At 49.4% G+C, this 23,039-nt stretch overlaps 10 protein-coding genes across 10 annotated transcripts; 4 read left to right on the top strand and 6 right to left on the bottom strand.

The window, feature by feature from the left end:
- Window positions 1–100: 100 nt before the first annotated feature.
- On the bottom strand, window positions 101–1,606 carry DIT1 (dityrosine synthesis enzyme; the record flags this gene model as incomplete). Its single annotated transcript, XM_064898889.1, has 2 exons — window positions 101–1,246; window positions 1,271–1,606. The coding sequence occupies 2 exons, from the start codon at window positions 1,604–1,606 to the stop codon at window positions 101–103; spliced, it is 1,482 nt and encodes a 493-aa protein (XP_064754846.1).
- A 318-nt stretch (window positions 1,607–1,924) lies between these two features.
- On the bottom strand, window positions 1,925–2,944 carry pis1 (phosphatidylinositol synthase 1 (CDP-alcohol phosphatidyltransferase1); the record flags this gene model as incomplete). Its single annotated transcript, XM_064898888.1, has 3 exons — window positions 1,925–2,335; window positions 2,391–2,767; window positions 2,815–2,944. 3 exons carry the CDS (start codon window positions 2,942–2,944, stop codon window positions 1,925–1,927), a joined length of 918 nt encoding a protein of 305 aa, XP_064754845.1.
- Window positions 2,945–3,476: 532 nt separating this feature from the next.
- Window positions 3,477–5,309, bottom strand: PTC6 (Protein phosphatase 2C 6; the record flags this gene model as incomplete). Its single annotated transcript, XM_064898887.1, has 1 exon — window positions 3,477–5,309. One exon carries the CDS (start codon window positions 5,307–5,309, stop codon window positions 3,477–3,479), a length of 1,833 nt encoding a protein of 610 aa, XP_064754844.1.
- Window positions 5,310–5,602: 293 nt separating this feature from the next.
- On the bottom strand, window positions 5,603–6,505 carry TFC7 (C6 zinc cluster transcription factor-like protein; the record flags this gene model as incomplete). Its single annotated transcript, XM_064898886.1, has 1 exon — window positions 5,603–6,505. One exon carries the CDS (start codon window positions 6,503–6,505, stop codon window positions 5,603–5,605), a length of 903 nt encoding a protein of 300 aa, XP_064754843.1.
- A 287-nt stretch (window positions 6,506–6,792) lies between these two features.
- On the top strand, window positions 6,793–8,784 carry LTR64_004540 (uncharacterized protein; the record flags this gene model as incomplete). Its single annotated transcript, XM_064898885.1, has 1 exon — window positions 6,793–8,784. One exon carries the CDS (start codon window positions 6,793–6,795, stop codon window positions 8,782–8,784), a length of 1,992 nt encoding a protein of 663 aa, XP_064754842.1.
- A 282-nt stretch (window positions 8,785–9,066) lies between these two features.
- Window positions 9,067–11,713, top strand: mcl1 (DNA polymerase alpha accessory factor Mcl1; the record flags this gene model as incomplete). Its single annotated transcript, XM_064898884.1, has 2 exons — window positions 9,067–9,261; window positions 9,308–11,713. The coding sequence occupies 2 exons, from the start codon at window positions 9,067–9,069 to the stop codon at window positions 11,711–11,713; spliced, it is 2,601 nt and encodes an 866-aa protein (XP_064754841.1).
- A 425-nt stretch (window positions 11,714–12,138) lies between these two features.
- On the bottom strand, window positions 12,139–12,639 carry LTR64_004538 (uncharacterized protein; the record flags this gene model as incomplete). The annotated part of the gene is made up of 1 exon (XM_064898883.1): window positions 12,139–12,639. The coding sequence occupies one exon, from the start codon at window positions 12,637–12,639 to the stop codon at window positions 12,139–12,141; it is 501 nt and encodes a 166-aa protein (XP_064754840.1).
- A 384-nt stretch (window positions 12,640–13,023) lies between these two features.
- On the bottom strand, window positions 13,024–14,453 carry LTR64_004537 (uncharacterized protein; the record flags this gene model as incomplete). Its single annotated transcript, XM_064898882.1, has 2 exons — window positions 13,024–13,831; window positions 13,858–14,453. 2 exons carry the CDS (start codon window positions 14,451–14,453, stop codon window positions 13,024–13,026), a joined length of 1,404 nt encoding a protein of 467 aa, XP_064754839.1.
- A 2,714-nt stretch (window positions 14,454–17,167) lies between these two features.
- On the top strand, window positions 17,168–18,912 carry ILV3 (dihydroxy-acid dehydratase ilv3; the record flags this gene model as incomplete). The annotated part of the gene is made up of 2 exons (XM_064898881.1): window positions 17,168–18,780; window positions 18,831–18,912. The coding sequence occupies 2 exons, from the start codon at window positions 17,168–17,170 to the stop codon at window positions 18,910–18,912; spliced, it is 1,695 nt and encodes a 564-aa protein (XP_064754838.1).
- A 1,105-nt stretch (window positions 18,913–20,017) lies between these two features.
- On the top strand, window positions 20,018–21,566 carry LTR64_004535 (uncharacterized protein; the record flags this gene model as incomplete). Its single annotated transcript, XM_064898880.1, has 2 exons — window positions 20,018–20,525; window positions 20,773–21,566. The coding sequence occupies 2 exons, from the start codon at window positions 20,018–20,020 to the stop codon at window positions 21,564–21,566; spliced, it is 1,302 nt and encodes a 433-aa protein (XP_064754837.1).
- Between the last annotated feature and the right edge of the window lie 1,473 nt (window positions 21,567–23,039).

Genomic DNA, 23,039 nt, shown 5'->3' with positions numbered 1-23,039 from the left:
TGAGGATGATGGCGGCTGATTTCAAGTTGTGACCGTGTATGACATTAAAAACTATTTTTCCATAGATAAAAGTAATACCGTACTACGGTGGCCTATACCATTATTCAGCATTCTGAATACCCGAATTGATCTTGAACACAAATCTAGCACCCCGAGCATGTTCAGCGTCCCAGGCACCTTCATAGCCATACTGTAATAAGTCATTTGCCAGTTTTGCTTTACACAGAAACACATGACGCTTTTCAGAATCGTCCGAGATTACCTCTACCAGAGCGTTGTGCCAAGGCGTCGGGATGTGGCCTGTATGTCGAGCTTCACGATCATTGTCCATACCATGATCATTTGCAGCGTTCAAGAGTGTGGTGACGTCCTTTGCAGTCTTGATATGCGGCGGCATAACTCGTACTGCGAATTTTGGCCCAGCATTATCATGAGCATGAATACTCAGACGTACGTGCATCGGAAAGACACTCTCCACCATGCGAGAGTATGTTTGATTTCGCTGGATCATCGTGAATGCCACGGACTCGGCCACCCTCTTACGTTGATTTTTTGACGCAGTGCGGTAGTCTGCAATGTATGCCAGATCCTCGAACATGAACCTGGAGAAGCCTCTATATAGTGCTGTAATCGGATGATCTGGCTGCGATCGAATGAGGTCCCGATAGTAGACCCCTGGAGGGCTCCAAACAGCTATCATCAACTCTCGACAATTATCGTCATCTCGCGATGTGTAAGTTGGCACAGGATGGACGACACACTTCCTAGGTACCTGAGCAGCCCTTGTCGAGGCAGGTACATTAGGTAACAGTAATTGGCTGAGATCGTAGAATTTGATTCCTGGATGGGAGCTGTGTGACTCGGAGCAGATCTGAGCTAGCATAGTCTTGAGACCTGCATTGTAGGTATGTACCACGTCGTCGTCAGTGCCTTGACAATCAGAGAAGACATGACCATCAGAGACGATATTGATATAGCAGCCAGGTTCGTAAACCTCAGAGACGCGTTCACAAAACGATCGCAGATTTGCTAGAGCCTCATATTCGGCACCATCAGGAAGTGCAGAAAACGCTTTTTCTGGATTTGTGGTCTTGCAGGGAAAGGCTGGCAGAGCGAACTGAACAGGGACACGACGACTTGTGAAGTGTTCAACCTGGCTCCTGAATAGCTCAAGGCCACTCTCTTTCCAGGCCCTCTTTTCGTGGGCATCGTACAATAGATGTTCTTCAAAGAGTTCAGTGATCTCCTAGGACACAGAATCTTCGCTAACGACGGGTAACATGGCTGGCGATTCCTTAATATCGTTCAGTATAAGGGAAGCAAAGTAATCACGAGCTGTTTCTAGGTCGAGGTCTTCCCGAACCTTGAGGAGGACGCCACAAGCAGGATCGGCTCCAATCTCGTATGCGCGAAAGCCATTGGTGACGCATTTTCTAAGCTCTGGAGACGTGCCAGCAGGAGGAAACCGGCTCACAAATCCCTCAACCAGTGCTGGATCGACATTGACTGCTCGCAAGACCGTGGCTTGAGTAGGACTTCTTGTAAATGTTGCTATGACTTCGCTGTGGACAGTGGTTGTTGGAAATGTAGCTGGATTTATAGCCATATTGGTAAAAGAATGTACAAGAGAATGCCCAACAACGATTTGTATCTGACCGTAAGAGTTGATCGGCCGACACTTGAAGTTTTGCAGATCAAGGTTCAAAATGGTTGAGATACTCGTGGGGCAGGTGTCCAGGTTGTGCTTGACAACCGCAATGTTTGTCTAGGTGGGAAGGGCGCTCCGATTGAGGGCCACGATGCTCTGTTCTGAGAGACAGGCTTACCGGCAGACCTGTGAAATGGCTCTGAGTTATTGCCGCCCAATTTGATTTGCATCATATGAATTGGTGTTACACTACTCCTCAAAATAAATACCTTACTTTTACCTGTTCTTTCTTACTCCAGCAGTAATACCTGCCTTCCGCCTCGCAGCCACATCGCCCTCTCCTAACCACTTGCTTGCTTTAACTAACTGAATCACATTGATAGCCTGCTTTCCTAACATGGGAACAACGCTAATCCCAGCAAGGATCCATGGTACTGTACTATCCATCTTGTTCGCTCTTGCCATCTCCATCGCTCCAGCTGACCATGGATTCGTAAACAGCAAAGAAGGCTTGGGGTGTGCTGGGTTGATAGGTTGGGATGGGGTCGCTGCGTTGATGGTGGAGGATGGGTTGGCTGGGTCTGCCGAAACAAGTAGTGAGGGCGAAAGGAGTGGTGAGGAAAATGAGAGCAGGTAGAGGGCAATGAAGAAGAGTTCGTTGAGAGCGCAGAACAAGAACAGGACAGTCTGTTGCAAATGATGTTAGAGTAGAATTAGCTGGGTATAAAGCGCAGGAACTCACCCTGTTGGTGTAGTATAGATGCAGAATCTTGCTCCTGCTTTCGTCCACCTTTTTATGACTTTGGCCGCTTCCACCCATGCTTAGAGAAGCATACATGTGAATGTAATGGCTTGCCAGATCCAAGCTAATCAAGCCCTGGAAAACAATGCTCCATCTCGGAAAAGCTGACGCCAGAAAGACGAGCAGACAAGAAGTCGTGCATCTATCCGTGACCATATCGAGCACAGCACCGAAGGTGGTAGACTGGTTGTATCTTCTTGCAGCATATCCGTCCAGCGCGTCCAGTATGCACGATATACTGTACAGTAAGGAGCATGTTCTCGGGTGTAGAGGCATGTAGTAGAGAGAGGCTAACGCCAGAACGATGCGGGAGTATCCTGACACTATCAGATTGTGTACAGCTAGCATGATTCGAATTGCTTACCGATAATGTTTGGCAGGAATAGAAATATGTTTTCTTCTTGCTGGAAGTGCTCATCCAACTTTTCCAGCACGACCTCGCTCATACGCCGTCCTTTTGTCGCATGCCCATTGGGCTGTTGACCTTCCGCCATGCTTTGGACGTGTTGTGCAGTGCAATATTCTGATTTGTTGTAAAATAGCACCACCTGAATGAACGTTGATCGTGGCAGTAGTAGAGGAGTACTAACACGGTGACTGCTGAGATATGTCCAAAACAACGCAGAACCTGTCTTGCTTTGTCACAAGGTCCTTCCTATCCTGATGCTCCGCGTAGATCATTCAGGATAATGCTGGTGCCTTGGATGGGGTTGACAGGATCACTTTTCACGAAAGTTCGGGCGAACCACGTCTATGGGTTTTTGTATTAGAAAGCTTGCTGATGTCAGGCCGTTGCGGAGGTTATATAGGATATGTTGGAAGCGCAATATCAGTGATTGCACGGTGTCGTTCGCACCCAACGTCGAAACTGGATCGTGTTCCCCGACTCCTGCCGCAGGCCGCACGTTGTGGGGATGCACGAGCACATGGCGTTGAGACGGTCAGAAGACAAAAGGACAATTCGATACGTAGTAAGCATTAAGTCATCTTAGATACAGGCTATGTACACCATTCATCATAACTACACTACCTCATACTGCTGCGCGGGTTCATTGCATCCTGTCTCTTGTAGTCGCGACTCTCCTTGGTGCCCATACTGCCAAATCCGCCCTCTTGGCGCCGCTCCCATCCGCCAAGACGGACCACAAGACAAGTAGCATTATCACCTTCTGTAGTGACTTCTGTAGCAAAATTGACAATGTCTCGAGCAGCTTGTTCAGGTGTCTTAGCCTCTTTAACAATGTCAACGATCTCCTGGTCGCCGAGTGTGCCAGACACTCCATCCGAGACCAGCACCATAAAAGAATACTCAGCAGCGCCAAGCTCGACTCGACGGATCTCGGGTTCGGCGCTGACTCCTATCCGTTTCGATCCAATATCCCCAAATGCTCTTGTATTAGCTAGTCCTGATATCCGTTCTTCTCCAAACGAGTCGGTCACAAAAGTGGCTGCATATCGTCGTAGTCGGGTCGCCTCAACAGGCGAAGAAGGATGATGGTCTGTCGTCAAAGGAACAGCCACACCAGTAGCCGTCGAGCAGAGTAGTACTCTGGTATCGCCAACATGTGCCACCAGCATCGAAGAGGAAGTCGATGGGTTCCAAAAAGGAGTCGGAGTGGGAGTGGAGACAATAGCAATACTACACGTACTGCCGCCTTTGAATGACCTGTGTCTTTGCTTCTTTAGCTCTCTTGCCTCGGGCGAGCCAAGTATATGGTCATCGTCATCGTTCAGAGGCTTTTCTGCCTTCACAGCGTCACGAGATTCTGCTTCCCTAGCAGCCTGGGCTGACACAAAATCGTAGTCGGCTTTCAGAAAAGCATACGTTACAACCTCTTCGATCACAGAACCTTCGGCTTCCTGTTCCCTAGTATTGTCGGATTTTGGGTCTTTCTCGGACTCGGTATTGGAACCGTATATGGAGAAGTAGGCAGGTTTGAAACGTCGGAAATAGCCACCAACAAGCTTCTTCCAGTTTTGTACCAAGTCTTTTTCCAGTTCTCTGATGCTGTTCTGATCTGCATCCTGCGAGACTGGCTCGGCGCTCCCCATAGATGCGGGCTCTTCGCTGTCCTGATGTCCCTGCGCGACTTTCTCAGGCACATCCTCCTTGCGAGCTATGTTCACGGAATCAAGGGCTTTCCTGGCTTCCTTTTTTACATTTTCTCCTTCACTACCTACAGCTATCTTTCCTGAGCGGTTCTGCAAGGTTGACTGAAGCTGGAACTGCTCGGCTGTTCGCTCGAGGTAGCCATGTAGCTCATCCTTCAGATATCCACTACATTCTGCTCCGCCGTGCCCATCGAAGACCCCAAAGTAGAAGACCTGTGGATCGCCTTTCGCGGTACCTACACCTCGAGCCTCTCCAGCTGCAGGTTTCAGCTGTACAGACTTCGGAGGTCGTTTGGAGAAAGCCGGCATTTCAATGACTCCTGCTTGATGGGAGTCTTCATTGTAAGGCCTGCTTCCTCTTGATACACATGCGCCATAGTGATGCTTCGCGCTCTTAAGAGGAATTCTCACTACTGTAGTGTCTCTTGCGATCGTAGAATGTGCCGGAGGGACAGCTCGATTACCGCCTGTGTGCGGGGTTGAGGCTTTGCGATCGAGCTTCTGGGAGGCTCCTGCTGCTGGCCGCGAGTCTGGGTGCAATGAGGATGATGGCAGGTGGGTTACGAAGTAATCATGAAAATGTCGCCGCTGGAAATTGCCATCGTGTCTGTAGACGGGTAGATGGAGCTTCGGTCGATCCCGTGAAGCCTGGCGAATGTACTGTGGTAGAAGCTCAGCATACCTCTCAGCGTTGAGCCTGCTGCCGTGTAGCATGGCAGCTTCGACGCTTCCGCCGAGCCATGACATTGAGACTGGAACCAACGTGGTCAATCAAAGCAAGCAAGAATGAAGAGATGGGTTGGGGACAGAGAGCTGGATCGCGGCAGATCTGCGGTTCTCCAAAGTATATGAGATCCTTGCCACTCCCAGAAAAGGGCCGAGAAGCGAGATGCATGGAGAAGGCTGCCACGTGGTCATCTTGGTTCTATGTGACTATCACACTGTCCCAAGCAAACGTCTATTGTTTCACGAAAGAGACTTTGTGTGTAAAGGTGTCATTGAAGATGCTCTAAATCTCTAAGGGTTCACGACCAAGACCGTCACAGCTTTGTAGGACTAGCATTGTGCACTGTACCATCAGCAGTAATAGGACCGTGTCGCAAACCAGCAGCATACGAGTCGAAGCTTTCGTCACCGTGGAAGTGCCAGCCTCGTTCTTCGCCGCCGCTCAAGTGACCACAATAGCTGTTTGTTATGCAGTCCCAGCCGCCAGCTACACCTCTGCCTCGCCAATCATTCTCATCCTGGTCATTGTCGACTTTTCGCCGCTGAAACTGGCTGATACCACAAGTGAAGCATTTGAAGTCCTCCTCGTCTGGATCTCCTGGCATACTACCTGTCAGTACACGTCCTGAGCATATTATCTGGGCGGCATGACCACATAGAAGCAGCGTCACCTCTTCCGACCCTCGGCCTAGTGATTCGTACTCCAGGTCAATATCCCTGATTACTCGAGTGAAAGCTTTGGCTATGCGATCGTGAATCTCCAAGATTCGTTCACCGTACCTATCTGGAATGATCTTCGACTTGTATTGGTCATCCACGAATGGAAAGAACTTCTCCTTCAGATGCGACGAGTCTGCTGGTATAGGTTGTTCGAACCAAGCGTGGCCAAACCACTCCCCAAATCCTCTCTCACCACGAACCTTTAGTTCAGGAGCGACTTTCTGTAATGCTGTCACACTCGGTGCCAGAGTCTGTAGACAACGATAGAATAAGCTTGAGTATATTCGTAAACGATCGTGTGCCGCTAGATCTCGCAGTCGTTCAGCCAAGTAGATACCAGTCTCTACAGCTTGATCAACTCCATGAGATGCTAAAGGCGGGTCTGCTGGTAGTCTTGTAGGAAACGGGTGATTTGATGTATACTTCCCAGTCGTAGGGTCGAGCGTCCATGCTATGCGGTGACCATGTCTCAGTAGGATAATACTCTTTACGGGCATTGTAGACGTATGACTACGTCCGCGATGGTTGTGTCGATGATTGGTGAATGACTTACCTTGAGAAATACATTGGAAGTTGAACGACTAGGGGTCTGGGACCGAGGCCGTACTTTGCAAATACTCGATTTTTATCCAAGTCGCGATCGTGTTTGCTCGATTTGTATGTTTATGCGACTCAGACCTGCCAGCCAGGCTTCGAAGGTCACCAGCACGGAACACATTCTCATTGTATATTGTGGTCTCGATGCTGACGATCAGACCGACATGTTAAAGTTGCGACTCTTAAGATGAATTTACAGACTTCGAAGCGGGAGCTCGACTGGCTGCTACGACGAACATTCTTATGCCCATCATGCTCGACATTACGTCTTTCTGACCCACGGTCGACACCTCGAAAACGGGTAAGAACAGATCGGTATGTTTCTACATCGAGCTCGACTGCCATAAATGCAACGCGACCTGTTCCCGAACGTAATCGACCTCTTCACCAAGCTCTTGCCGAAGTGAAGAGCAAAGCTTCAGCTCACGTCAATCTGAGCAGGTTACAGCTAGCATTGCAGGGACTTGAGACAGAAAGACCAGTTACCCGTGTAGCAATAATCGGTCTGAACGTGCAGGACACCTCAAGGCGCATAGTACGGCTATTACTAGCAGATGCGCTTGAGGACGAGCAGACATGGGAGAAACAAACCATACAGCATCAGGGTTCACATGGGATATTATTAAGATATGGACAGCCACATAACACGAACATACCACAACGCACGACGCTACCAATACTGCACATTCCCTCTCCTTTACTGGAGAGACTGAATGTGGAGCTGTTAATTACATCCATCAATTCAGAACACACCAATGGTTCAGGAGTTCCAGCTGAGGCTTTTCTGGCCCCTGCTGTTGGTGTTCCAACAGCTTTCGACGGCCGGCAAGTCACTGTGAACCAGCCTGTCCATCGTTCCTTGCTGGTTGCGAATGACTTTGAAGAGCTCGTTTCTGCCATTGAGTTGCTAAGCGCAACTCGGTTTCAATCTCAAGCTGATCGAGAGGCAGTCACACTCGTGGCAGACTTGCCAAACAACAATACCCAGTCGCGGACTCGTGTCTTGCTTTCTGATGTGGCACGAGCCGAAAGAGGTCTGAAGGCAATACGGACGTCGACTTCACAGGCCACAATATACGAGCATGAATGGATAGACTCTGGTATGCCAATTCTAACCAAGTGGTTGGAGAATGACATCGCAGAGTTAGATCGTGTTCCACCACTCGTCGTCACAAAACTCATTGGGTCCTTGATGACTGCAGCGACTGTCAGTCTCGAGCAACGCTCTTTGACAGCACAGCAGAAAAGTTTCGGCTCGGCCCTCGATAGCGCTGCTCGATCGAGAATCGAGAATGCCATCAACGACTTTTCACGAGCGGCTCACCAAGAGCTCCAGTCAGGTCTAGCTTCGGCGTGGTCGTCTCGTAACTGGCGCAAGCTATCGTGGTATAAGCTCTTCTGGCGAGTTGATGATGTCGGCTTGATCGTCTCTGATCTGGTCACGAACTCATGGCTCCCAAAGACCGAGCGAGCCACCTACGAGATTTCGGGACGACTTACCCAGATGGGCATCAATCCTACTATGGCTCAAGTAGAAGTACCACAAACCGAGCACAAGACGGCCTTTGAGGCAGAAACGGCTCGTGCCACGATAATCGACCCAGCACCATCACTACTAACCGTTGCCACAACTGGCCCTGCCAACGAGATTGTCTTCCCAGAAACACGACCAACGCTAAAGTCGGATCCAATGGACGACACAACGACCATCGAGATGAGGCCTACTCCGATATCTATCCCAATAACTTCCACAATCTCCTTATCAAGGACAGGGTACATGCGAGAACAGATCACGAGCTTGACAAGCACAGCGCAACAGCTTGTTCTGCGGACGTTCTCCATCTCTGGATTTTCTGCTGGTCTATCAGCCTTGACATATGTATCACAAATTGCACCGACAATATATGAGGCTGGAAGCATTTTCGCCGTGGGGACAGTATTTGCTGTGTATCGCATGCAGACTGGCTGGCAAACAGCAACGAAAGGCTTGGAGACAGGACTCCTCCAAGAAGGTAGAGACGTAATTAGACGTGTCACCCAGAGGATGCGGGAGTTGGTCGAAATGAAAGCTGATGAAGCAGTAGCAGGGGATCCAGTTGAGCAGCAGATGCTTGAGGAGGCTACGCAAGCTGTTAACAAAACGAAAGCTGCTCTCGAACAGCTACAACAGAAAGCATAGCTCAGAAAAACACGAGTAGGAGTTTTCCCTCTATCACGTACAAAAAGCCTTCTTCATAGTCTCTGTTAGATTGACGCACAATGTTTGAGTCGCATGAACAGTGCAGAACAAGATCAAGTGTTACTCGTTGCTCGGGGCCTTTTGAACCGAATCAGAACGCGCTTGAGATACGGGACGCGACTTTACGCGTTTCGACACGATCCAACTTTCGATAGATGTAGAATCGTGTCTGAATAATCAGCAGATGCTCACTAAGTCACAACACGTACACAACGACCCAAAATGCCGGACAGACCGCCTATTGCACCTAGGGTCGCTCAACCTCCAGGAAAGACATTTCTCAGATTCTCTCCAGATGGCCAGCGCATGCTGGTCGCTGGCTGTGCCAACTATGCCCGCTCATTCAAGACGAACGACGATGGAGAACCTGACATGATTGATCATGTTCACGATGATACTCTAGCAGTAGCTTGTGGAGTAAGAGGTCTCTGTAATGGCAAGTGAGTGAGGCTGATCCTGGTAGAATGACTATGCAATTCTCGGAGCAGAAGACGGCTCCGTCTGCGAATACGCTGTCGCCGACGGACACAACAATAACCTCAAAGAGGTTCTTGTACGGTTTACTCTGCCAGTTCGTGCCCTGGCACTGTCTCCAGATGAAGAGTTCATTGCTGCCAGCAGCGACGAGATTGAAGTCAAGGTCGTGAATAGACACGATATTGAACGAATCCACGTCCTACGAAGTCAACCCAAGCCAATCAAGCACCTAAGTTACGATCCGACAGGAAAATGGCTAGCAGCATCCTGTACGGATGGCAAGATCTACATGTACAATGTTGAAGAGGAGGAACCGAAATTCGTGAAGGCAATAGATGGCATTATACAGAGGCTCGAGATAGTCGACGATACGACTTCGGCGTGCTTTTGGCATCCTCAGGGCAAAGTCTTTGCGTGCGGTACTGCTTCCAGAGAAGTCATTATTGTGTCGGCCGAGGACGGCAAGATCATCAGACGGTTTGCTGGACTACACAACAGTCCAGTGACCTCGATTTCTTGGTCACCGAATGCCAGGCTACTAGCGACTTCGGCAATCGAGGGCTCTTTGATTGTCTGGGATACAGTGACTGGTCAGGTGTTGCAACAAAACACATACGAGAAGATTCTTCACGTTGAGTGGCACAACAAGGGAGAGAATCTGTTCTGCTGGACGAATTCTTGGGGTGAGGTTTACATTACGCCAGGCTTTCTGAAGAACCCAGCACATGTAGAGCTGTTGAAAGGCGCGCAAGAGCAACCCTTGCCCGAGGCACAACAGAAACCGCCTCAAAACACTGTCCCGATCAAAAATGGTTTGAATGGGGTAAAGCCAGTCCGACCCTTAGTCAATGGACGTCCTCGAGCACACTCACCAGACAGTCTAGACGAGTACTTGGCTGATGCAGATGACGATCAGTGGATTGTTGACGATGATGGTGCTGGCTACACAAACGAGAACGGTAAACGCACAAATGGTCATCTTCAAGGAGCCAATGGTCATATTGAGAAGAAGACCAGGCACGAAACCTGGCAGCCGCAAATTCACGAATCCTTCCAACCGGGTGCTACTCCCTGGCGCGGTGATCGGAAATATTTATGTTTGAACCTTACTGGCTTCGTCTGGACAGTCAACCACGACACTCACAATACTGTTACTGTCGAATTCTACGACCGAGAAACACATCGTGACTTTCACTTTACGGATCCTTTTCAGTACGATAAAGCTTGTCTGAACGAGCATGGCACTCTGTTTTCTGCCCCTCCCAATCCCGCAGAGCAGCAGCCTGCCATCATCTTCTACCGCCCACATGAGACCTGGACCAACAGAGCTGACTTCCGTGTCAGCCTGCCTGATGGTGAGGATATTTCGTGTATCGCATTAAGCTCGAGATATGTCATAGCATGCACGAGCAAGAACTATGTCAGAGTCTGGACACTATTTGGTACACCAGTGCGCATGTGGCGTATGAAATCTTCACCAGCCGTAACTTGTGCCGCGCACAACGACCTCCTAATCACAGTCACGAACGGAGCCGTCAATTCAGATGGTACAACCCAACTCATCTACAGCATCGACAACATCCGTTACGACGAAGCCCACCAGAACTCAGACCTAGTTGCCCTGGGAACGCCTCACCCAGACTCAGACAACTACGAAGACGAATCAGTGACCCTGAAATCTCTCTTCTGGACCGACACAGGCGACCCGGCTATCTACGACTCAACTGGCACGTTACTTGTCCTCGTACACTGGCGCAACATGGGCCAAGCGAAATGGGTACCAATACTCGACACCCGTCTCCTCGAGCGTCTTCAAGGCGGCAAGAAAGAAGAAACATACTGGCCCGTTGCCGTCGCCGACCAGAAATTCCACTGCATTATCCTCAAGGGTGGTGATAAGTATCCATACTTCCCGCGACCGCTACTGTCAGAATTCAACCTTAGCATCCCCATCAGCAGACCATCTCCCAAGAAAAAGACCTCCATAGATGACGATGGCAATGAAATCGACATGGACGGCACCGAAGAAACCACAGCGCATCAAATAACCCGTCTCGAAGAAGCATACGTCCGAAGCACGCTCATGATGTCCCTCCTTGACGATTTCGTCACTTCTCACGGCGAACATGCGCGTCACACTGACAAGACGGAGCTGACACGGCGTGAGATCGAGGTTGATAAAGTGCTTCTGCAGCTGCTGGCGTCGGAATGTCGAGAAGGTGAGGATAGGGGTATGAAGGCTTTGGAGATTGTAAGGATGATGAGGGATCGTGGTGGGAAGATGATTGAGGCTGCTAGTAAGGTTGCGGGCAGGTGGGGAAGGACTGTGCTGGAGGAGAAGATACGGGAGATGGGGGAACGGAGGTTGGCGGGTGTTGAGGAGGATGAATAGATAAGTAGCTGGATGTATGAACGATACGGAAATATTCTTTAAGACGAGATCAACTCTACAGATGAATCAACAAAGATCTGTTTTTGCGACACCTTGATGGATTGTTTGAGCGATACTCAGACCGAGCTGAAAGATTGACTATAGTGAGTGTACTCGTCCTGCGATTTCTGAACTTGAGGAAGAGTGCCTAAGGCTAGGAGCTGTTTGTGTCATGGGAGGGCATTGTCGCGCCTGCAAATCGCCTTCATCGCCCTATATTCCCCTGGGCTTGGTTGTGTCTGATTGCTGCATGTGTCCTGCTCAGTATCTGCCTCCTCCACCAGTACATCACCATCTCAATCACCTAACCATCTTTATTACTCTGCCTTAGTAAGCTCATTGTCTGATTATCTGTGTTCGCCATTATGCTCTTCTCCTAGCTATCCCTACTCTCCATTGTTGTTGTCGTCGTCCTCGTCATGGTTGCCAAATTCCTCAACTGCTAACGCTTCCAATCTTGGCGCATCTTCATCCAATGTAAGTAGATGATGGAGAACACCTGGATGATACTCCCTTATAACTTCCAAGTCGGCAAAAGTGAACTGCATTAGTATGTCTTTGCAGAAGGCTTTTTGACCGTAATTGTAGACCTGATTGAGATGCTGGCCAAGCTTCTCACGGTGTTCTGGTGGAGCAGCGCGATATACTTGAACGTACACAGCGGCGAATCTCATGCGGTACTCTGCAGTTTTCTTGCGTAATGTGAACTTGTTAAGGTTTGTCTTAGCGTTTTTGATCTGAGTGACAGATGCTTCTTTCGCTTGTTTCAATTCGACGTTTGTGGGACGGCGCTTGGGATTGGGGGTTGTATTGTCGCTGGATGAGGTCTGGTTCGGTGATAGACCTTGGTCCTGATTGTGATATGAAGCGCCTGAGTCTTGATTCATCTTTGGGGGTTTGCTTTCTTGCTATTGGAAAGATGTTGTATCGTAGAAAGTATCATGAAAAGGGTTGACTGTGGTAGATAAATAGTTCAGCCCAGGCAAGAGCTAACGGCGGAGGAAGTCCAACGAAGCAGCCTGGGAGTTTCTGGTTAGGAGAGGATATCCAAACACCTGTTCGGCTGCGTTTCTGGAAACAACAAAGACGTTATTCTGAAAGACAAAGCAGACAGAAACATCCATAACTCCTGGGACACGGACGTGACGTTTCGTAAGCAGCTATACATTTCTTGAGTGGATGTAGAAGATTCGATTTCCTCCTTGTTGCCAGGCCCTCTATATTGGGCCTGACATGGAACGGTATTGATGTGAACCACTAGAATTCGATTGTTACATAGCATCCGCGTTGTCCACTTCAGGTTTGGACTGAACGATCTCAGGATGTATGTTCGATAATTGCTGGTTCGACCACTTCGGCCTCCACTTGTGCTTCGTCTGCTCATCCTTAAACAATCGTGCAAGCACTTGCCTGTAAGGCCAGGCTGAAAGAACGATCCGTGTGCGACCATTTGTCGTGAAGCTGTGAGTACCTCTGCAGTCCGGTTCGTCTATCCTCGCAGCTTCACCAGCCAGCGATATCCATTTATCCCAAACATCGTTCTTGGGTGCGATGTTTGTTCGTCGAAGCCAATCGCCGGTGCCTGTCAGAGCGATAGTTTCCCAGAGTGCAGTCGTGAAGATGCGGTTGGATTGTGCGATTGTAACATTGCCAGTATACCGTCTTTGCAGGGACATCACACGAGTTCTAGTTGTTGTTATTCGCCTCGTAATGTTGCGTTCGACATCGTCGTTAGTTTCCTGTACTGGGAGGACAAAGGTGGTTGTCCGGCCTGGTATCACAGTCGAGGCATCTGGAGTCAGTGTCACTGCTGGCATCGGAGCAGAGGCAGGTAACTCGAAGGCATGAGTTTGAACATCGTAGTTATGTTTCCAGTGCTTGTGGGAGCTGATGGCAGATGCCAGCCAATATGTAATGTTCAGGAGGACGTATGCAGCAGCAAATGTGACCTGCAAAATAGTCTGTGCGTTACCGATCGAGATCAAGCCGAAGATCAAAGTTACAGTACCGCACAACGCGAAAGCTCGATATAAGCTATCGTCAAAGAGAGGTTTGCATGTCTTTGAGGTGAAGTAGAGTCTAGACTCAAATTCGCTGCAACGTACGACACGAAAGGCGCCCGTTCGAGGATAGTAAATGACACCTCACTATCGTGGACTTTTGTCAGTCTATCCTTGGGTGGCTGTTGAACTTCAAGTTTGACTCTGGATGCAAAACCAACCAAAGTCGAAGTGATCGAAAGCAGGATTGTCCCAACCAGTGCCCACCCATCATCATACACAACCGCAAGGGCAATCAGTGTGACAGAGAGCGCAAGACCCAATAGGGAGAGTGCTCGAAGGCTGCCTGATGGATTGACTTCGTACGGCGGGCTGTCTTCTAGACCCTTACGCTTCTTGATCGTGACAAACTCGACCTGGTAATGGTCCAATTCGTGCGGATGTAGCAACTGACAGAAGAAATTGAGTTCAAGGTTAACGTTGCCAGAATATGCACCCACTACTTTACCAGCTTCGGTTGGCAGTCGCTTCTCAAGTGAGTGCTTCAGTAGCGCCTGAGGTGCAGGCATCAGTCTTGGTAGTTCGTGGTGCCATGATAATGCTGAGATTTGCGAAATACGTAGCACACTGGCTTCACCGAGTATGGCCACAATGCCGACGATGTCGAGTTGGAGATCGGTGAACGAGCTCAAGAAGAACATGGTAGGAGTCCCCTTGGCTGGCGGGCAGATTGAACACTAACATGCTTTCCATCGCGAGCCTTATCAGTATTCAAGTTCGCGAGGATTATGTATCGTTAGGCTGAAGTTCGTGGTGGCTGGAACTTGAGGTTCAAAATGTTGCCTGAACTTGGCCGTTCATGCCTGACAACAGCTTGCCCAAATTGTCACTCTCCTCGTGCGAACCAAGTTCAGCCTTCACTTACCTTCCTCATGCTGGATGAGCAGCAAGCAGCTACGCGTCAGTCCTTACGGAGCATCAGTTCATCCAGTTGATTTGATATGATATGATCATCACAGCATGAGCTCTGACAAATGCCGATTGAGCTCTGAATGTTGCCAATCAGCGCCCACTTGTAAGCACGTTCCGCTGCAGGGCCCACAGCAGCTCTTGCTACAATTCGTTCTTTCCTTCAACCTGTTATTCATTCGAGCTGCCCTTCACGGCTAACAAACGTGCAGGGAATGGACTGTATCCAAATGCAACATCATGGGTTCGGTCAGGATGTGTATAAGTTGAGAGCTTCATGTCTTCGCCGCAACCTCATGGTTTCCCTACCAGACTCAAAGTATTCCTCCTCGTGACTGGCACTGGCATTGCTTCAATGTACTTCCATAATTTGTGGCAGATGAAGCACCTTACAGCAGGCTTCGTGGTTGCAGCAGTTCTTGGTGCCACGAATGCCAACACGCAATGCCCTGCACCCAGTCCGGCAGACCTGAACTGGTATCCTCCTAACAGCACTGTGGTCAATTCCCTGGCGAGCGTTGCGAACAGCAGTGGCGTATATGGCTACATCTTCAATAGCTCTATCACACCATCGTCGGTACCATATTCCACGTACAATTGGTGTAACATGCCACATGTCCGTGCTCAAGAGTATGTTATCCCCCCAGCGGAGTACCAGCTTGTATATGTCGAGGTCATCCATCGTCACCACAAACGTACTCCTTACGCATCGAACACCTTTCCTGTAGAACCTATACCTTGGGATTGCGATGATGAGTACCTCTACTACTACGGCGCTCCGACGAGTGATAATTTGGCAGCACAAATCGGCTGGTCAGTCAGTGTCTCTCCGATCAACCCTTTTCCTCAATCCGGGTTCCAGAATTCATCCTGTCAATTCCCTCAGATTACTTCAGGCGGTTTGCTGGACTCTCGCCAACACGGAGCAGACCTCAGGTCGGTCTATGTCGACAAATTGCATTTCCTGCCTAGCTCTTTTGATGGCAACGTTGCCAAGTTCCGTGTCACGAACAATCAGATTACCAGCCAGGTAGCTGGCCAACTAGCAATAGGTCTATATCCCTCATTAACCTCTCAGCGACTCCCTGTGACAGTGCAGCCCGTCAACCTCGATACGCTCGAACCACAATATTCGTGTCGCTCTGCTGCTTCCCAATACTCTTCCTACGGCGTTGGTAGCAGGAACCCGGCTTGGCAAGCGCATCTCAACGATTCCTCAACGATCTCGCTTTTCAATACTCTGGACACCGTCAGTGGCGTCAATCGAAGCGATAGTGGATGGCATAGTTGGTTTGACCACTACTCCGACAATCTGTCTGCTAAGCTATGCCATGCTAAGCCTTTGCCGTGCAATATCTCAAACCCTTCGTTGTGCGTTAATGAGTCAGTTGCAAATGCAGTGTTTAGACGAGGACAATACGAGTACAGCTATATCTACCGCGATAACAACAAGTCTTTGACAGCAAGTGCGGCCAGCTATGGACTATGGGTTGCAGAGTTGGCAAATAACCTTCGAGCTACAATGAGTGGGTCAAGTGCTGTGAAATATAGGCACAACATCGCACACGATGGCAGCATGAGTCGACTTCTCAGTATCCTGCAGCTGGACGTGATGGTATGGCCTGGAATGGGCAGCGAAGTTGTGTTTGAGGTATGGAGGAGCAGGAGCAGTGGGTGTTGGTTCTTGAGAGTGTTGTGGAGAGGTCAGGTGCTGCGAAGCAGCAACCCAAGTCTAGGAAGGATGGATATGATTCCAGTCGACTCCTTTTTGGCATATATCGATGGCCTAGTGGGTGTCCGTGGAAGCAAAGTCACGGCTTTATGCTCGGCCTGAAGCTGAAGATTGTAGAAACGATAGCGTGCCGATATACCTAGAAACTTAATCTGTTCATATTTTCCCCAAGCAATACAATAGATGAAGCAGCTGAACCGGCACGTCTGAAGCCTGGAATGGTTGCAAATCAAGGCATATTTGATTGGTCGATTGAGCTCTCCAGGCAAACCTCGGTGAGTGCTCCAGCCCTGATCTGCGGAGAAAAAAAGTGCCTCGAAACGCGCTCCAAAAATATTTTTGACTCACAGCTGCTTGAAGAACGTGTGCTCTCGCCTCCTTGTTGATCAGTCAAGCAGTCAGGGCAAAAACTAGCCCTTGAAAGCGCATAGAGGACGTCGGAGCATCATGGCAGGTATACTGCGGACGTCGCTTTCTGCGAGGCTCATATCGCCTCGGAAATGTGGCGCGCAAAATGTCTACCTTAATTCGTATGCATGATTGAGAAACTGGAAGAAGAAGCGCACACTGACAAGTCGTAGAAGGTCATTCACATCCTCAATCCTCCGACGAGAAGAAGATGCTCCCAGAAAGCTACCAAAGGCTGACCTCGCCGAGTTCGCACGTGTATCTCGACAGATTACACAGCCAAAGTCACAGGGAGCTTCTCAAGCTATGCTGTATGCCACTGGCATGGACGAGCTAGCCATGTCCAAGCCTCAAGTTGGTATCAGCTCTGTGTGGTGGAGTGGGAATCCATGTAACATGCATCTACTCGATCTATCGAATGTGGTCAAGCAGGGTGTCCAAGATGCTGGTCTCGCTCCCATGCAATTCAACACTATCGGTGTGTCGGATGGTATTTCGATGGGTACAAAAGGCATGAGGTACAGCTTGCAATCAAGAGAAATCATTGCGGACTCAGTTGAGACTGTGATGCAAGGACAATGGTACGATGCTAATATTTCCATACCTGGTTGCGACAAGAATATGCCAGGCGTCATGATGGGCATTGCAAGAGTTAACAGACCCTCATTGATGGTTTATGGAGGTTCAACTGAGGCCGGATGTGCTGCGACCCAAAACAATGCAGACATTGATATTGTGTCAGCTTTTCAAGCCTACGGCCAATTCATCTCCGGGGATATCAATGAGGATCAGCGGTACGATATCATCCGCAACTCGATCCCAGGATGTGGTGCCTGTGGTGGCATGTACACTGCCAACACCATGGCTTCTGCGATCGAGACTCTGGGTATGACTCTCCCTGGAAGCTCGTCGAACCCAGCAAAGTCCAAGTCAAAGCAGCTTGAATGTCTCGCTGCGGGTGGCGCTATCAGGAACTTACTAAAAATGGACCTCAAGCCTTCCGACATCATGACCAAGAAGGCCTTCGAAGAAGCTATCATCCTCATTATGGTGACTGGCGGAAGTACGAATGCTGTTCTGCATTTGATCGCGATGGCAGACGCTGCAGGAGTCGACCTAAGTATTGATGACTTCCAAGCTATTTCAGACAAGACACCTTTCCTTGCGGACTTGAAGCCATCAGGCAAGTACGTCTTTAACGATCTTTACAAGATTGGCGGAACGCCTGCATTGCTCAAGTTCATGCTCAAGGAGGGTGTCATCAAGGGTGAGCATATGACCGTTACTGGACAAACTTTGAAGAAGAACCTCGAAACCGCTCCTGACTTTCCCTCGGACCAGGTCATCATTCGACCTTTCAACAACCCAATCAAGAAGACTGGACATTTGCAAATCTTGTATGGTTCTCTAGCTCCAGGTGGATCAGTTGGCAAAATCACAGGCAAGGAAGGTTTAGTCTTTACAGGTAAAGCCAAGGTTTACAACGAAGAAGACCTCTTTGTCCAAGCTCTCGAACGAGGAGATATCAAGAAGGGCGAAAAGACTGTGGTCGTGATTCGATACGAAGGACCGAAAGGTGGTCCAGGTATGCCTGAAATGCTTAAGCCAAGCTCTGCTATCATGGGAGCTGGACTAGGACACGATGTTGCTTTGATCACTGATGGACGATTCTCTGGTGGTTCGCACGGTTTTTTGATCGGACACATCACTCCTGAAGCTATTGAGGGTGGCCCTATTGGTCTTGTCGAAGATGGAGACGAGATTACTATTGACGCCGAGAAGAGAGTGATGGATCTCCACGTCGAGCAGGATACCCTTGACAAGAGGAAGGCAGCTTGGGAAGCGAACCCACCGAAACAGAGGACGCTAAGAGGCACACTCGGCAAATACGCGAAACTGGTCAGCAGCGCGAGCACAGGGTACGTGATGTTCTTTTGCTTCCACTCCTCGATACTAACTTCTGCGATAGATGCATCACTGATCTCCCAGAGAACACAAACATTCATCCTGAACGTGCAGGCAGCAAAGGCTTCCAACTGAATCCTATGTGAAAGCATTCAGAGCAGCAGACATAGATATTGAAGCCAAGTCCTGTCCCAATTGCGATCGTCTTCGGCCGCAGAGGCATGAGTTTAGCGCTCGATCGTTCACCAGTCAAGGGCGACGGAACACCAGTCCAGCGCCACCTTCAGCTTGATCCTCCCAACGCAAGCCTCAAGTGAGAGGATGGACCATGTCGTCCCAGGCCTAGCACGCCTAAGCAGACCACGATGTCGAGGTATGCAGAGCTCGCCGCCGCCGATCGGTTGGTCTTAGTACCTGATCAAGATTGGTTGTACGCTGCTTGGGAACGACTGAGTCCGTGACAACCAGGTCGGGAGGATGTTATCGGGGTAACGCAGCTCAGCCAAAAGAAAAACGTGGCAGTCAGCGAACACGTCAGTGTGGTCTTGAGGACAGTGCAAAACCTTGAGTCAAACGTTTCATTTGCAAGGAAAGAGGCAGCAAAAGTAACGAGAGGCTTGACGGTGTTGTATTTGAGGTTGCTTAGGCTTCCACAGCTCCAGGCTACCACGATACATCCAACAAGCCAAGCATGAGGGTAGTTGAGCGTAGAGATACGTTGCCAATATAGACCTGGTTCGCAGGATTTGAGGCGACACAACGGTTGGAAGGAGCATCTTGTACAGATGTCTCTTCAGGAAAGGATGTGCAGGCACGATAGAGAGAGCTTCCGAGGAGCGAGCTATACGTTTAAGGAAGAAGCGACGGGTCACTTGACAAAAGCGCTGGCCATGCATTCTGAGAAAGCAGTGATAATAAGCTCGTTATGGGAAGTATACCTACAGTCGTTCTTGGCTCGAGTGCCTACTCGAGTAGAAATGACAAGAATGAAGTTGATCTCAACACCGTTCGGTAAAGTTGCACATTTGTGGGTAACTGGTCAGTCGTGTTCTTTTGTTCCGTTCCTGCTCCACTAGTGGCGACAACGAAAGTTATCACTTTCTTTCGCTCCGTACTACTATAGCTTCAGAACATACGAATTGGCATTTTATCTATTCCAATATTCCTTAAGATGGTCATAGTGCTTGCTATTTTACCCTCAGTCGATCCAGCTGCCAAGCGGATGCCTCGACAGTTTCCACCATAACAACCATGGCTCCACGACCAGAAATTCCGGGATATTACTTCGATACTACGCGCAATAAATACTTCAAAATCCAGCCGAACCACATTGCACCACCCGGTACAGCTCACAGCAGAGCTGCTGTCCTGGCTGAGATCGAGAGAGACAGGCTCGAACGTGCCACGCTACATCGACGAGAACGAGAGCGAAGCAGCTTTATTCGCAGACTGAATCCTGGTTGCTACGACAATTTGAGTCTGACTCTTCGATATGGTGCATCACCGCGGCAGAATGTTCATTCAATGACTCGTCTGTATGCTTCGAATCTACACGATCGGCAGATTGACTTTCAGAGTCGCCCTCTGTCCCTCACGGTCTCGGCAGAAGGCACGCTATACCTCACAGCGACAGCATCGTTTGGAGTGAACATACGTGAGGTAGGTTCTGGTGATAGGACACAGAATAACGCGACTATTCTGCCCGTACCTGATAGGACAGGCACAGTCATTCGCGATGGTACATACCTTACGTTTAGCAGTAAGTCTCATTCCACTACATCAAACTTCCATACACTCGCATTTCTAGTTGTCTTGTTTTCGATGCATTGCTGGTGGAAGCTTGTTCAAAGCACGAGGTCAGGTTTTCGGCGTGCCTGGCCCTGCTCGCTCGTCAATATTTGGAATGTCCGCGTTCTGGTTTGCGAAGTCTGCTCGTTCACATGTTATGAAGACCTCTTTTGACGACGGTACTTAACTCGAATGAAGCGCTAACAAAGCAAATGCAGGGTCCAATCTCGAGTACGCCCACTTCGGCAGTCATGCTGCAATGCAGTTAGGTCTTGACACCACCATATGGGACGCTGCCCTACCTGGGTATGGTAGCTGCGTTCTTGCAACTGAAGATGGTCTTGCATACAGTCCGGACCTTGCCGCCGCGCCCTTACAGCCCCTAGTAAGGAAGGAGCAAATGACTCTCTCGATGAAAGACACAAATGTTGTTATGTCTGGCGAACGTCGAGGTATAGTCAATTTCACCGATCTCCGCTCCAGGGGGACCGTTCCTCGACTCAAACATACTTCGGCTATAACTGGTATTGCGGTCACCAGGCGGCCTGAGCAGGTCATCGTTAGTGGGTTGTCCTCAGTCGCTCTTTACGATCTGCGCTATCTCAAAGAACCAGCACAGCCTAAAACCACTACTTACCCTAAGGAGAAGCGCAAGCGTGGTTTGCCGACCTTGGTGCAGGAAACGCGACCTCTAGTACCTTTCTGCTTTCCTCCGGAACGTCAAGCAGAATCGTACGGGTCACTGACTTCTCTTACCTACATCCACAGTCACAACATTGCTGCAGTGGCATCACGATTGTCGAACACTCCTTTCAAGAACGATATCATAACATTATTTGACGTCTCCAAGGGGTCCATACTGCCCTCGCCGTTGACATCTTGTGCAGACCTCGGTCACGTTGTCGGTGTCGTCGCTGGTCATTTTGGTGATGGACTGGAATCTCTTGTTACCGCAACGTGGTCAGGTCAGATCCGTGAATGGGCTGTCGACAGCGAGGAGACTGAAGAGTGATACAACAAATGAGTAATATCCGAGAGGTATCGACTGTTTAAGTTGATCTGTAACGAGGTTGTCAATGAAGCCACGACTGTGGCTAGAAACGGGCTTGTCCTGAGATAGGGAAACTCCTATCTTACTCAATATGTTTGTGATCCAGAGACGACATTTTCAGAAAAACTTGAAAACGCAACTCTCTTCTGATCCACAGTGAGATCAAGCAAGACCGTCTACTTGTCACGACAGTGAAGACTGTCTTACGGCACTCTGGCAAACGCTCTACTCGGAAGGAGCGATCTTTCCACCTGTTGTCACGATAATCGTACTACAAATGCAGCTACCATGACTCCTGGATTAGAGATCACTCATCCCCCCTTCAAGCGAACACACTACACTCGTGTGTCAAGCATACAATCCAACATCGTCATGAAATTTGTACGTTTATGTCTTGCTTCTTCTGTTTCCACCTCGAAGCAAGACTTTACAGCGTCAATCGATGACTACAAGCTTTCTCATGGTTTTCATGCGTTGCTAAGACTTCGCCGTTTTACAACTACAGCAAAGAACACAAATCGGCAGGCGAAGTTGCCTGTACTCATTAAGAACCGTGCACAATTCGGTGTCATGGCCTAAAAGTCTTGACTCATGCGTTCAGATCGTTGTCCACATAAAAGGAAGTCGTGGGTGATCTTACTTATCGTTCTGTATTGAACCCCAAAGTCGCCCTATCAGGAAAGGAACACTAGTCGTTCATCGTCCTCCCAGCAGTCTCTGTTCCCTCCTCTGAATCAGGTTTTCAAACAAGGAGAACTATACTTCCACCATGCATCCAGGCATTCTCTTGGTCCTGCTTTGGTGTGCCGCTGCGAGTAAGCACATGACTTCAAATCACGGCTTAAGAAATCATCATTTTAGGAACAGTGCTTACAAGTCCAGCTGTATCCAACGAGCCTGCACTCATTCTCTTTCGGCAACCAACTCTTCAGCAGCCCAATGCACCACGATTTATACCACCTCGATCTGCTCCCGAACAAGTCAAATATCCTGAGTCAGACATCCCGCGACGAAATCTGCCAGAAACCAACTCAGTACAGCTGACTTCCACTTCACCAGCGACTTCGCGAGCTAACCAACCACCAACAAGTCGGCGCGACTTCACTGAGCATCACAATTGGGCAATGACGTGCATGGACAGTAGGCAAAACACCAGAACATGTTCATCAACACACGGCTACTACTGCTCCTCCAGTGGGGATCTGGAGAGGCAATGGAGCACTGTCAACAGATGGTGCGCCGAACACTGCTTCTGTCTCGAAGTAGCTCGGACCGTCGAGCTTAGTATTCGTCGAGTCGGTTACTGGCGAGGATTTTTATCAACCTACACAACACCCACGAACCAAGTAGAGTTCCGCGACAGCATGTCAGGACAAGGCGTAAGTATGATTGGAAGCCCGAAGGGTGATTTGAGCATGCTCGATAAACCATCGC

The sequence above is a fragment of the Lithohypha guttulata genome (genome assembly GCF_036872675.1).
Source record: "Lithohypha guttulata strain CCFEE 5908 chromosome Unknown scaffold_3, whole genome shotgun sequence".
NCBI lineage: Eukaryota > Fungi > Ascomycota > Eurotiomycetes > Chaetothyriales > Trichomeriaceae > Lithohypha > Lithohypha guttulata.
Note: the sequence above shows the minus strand (reverse complement) of the source record. Positions and strands in the feature narration are given on the sequence as shown.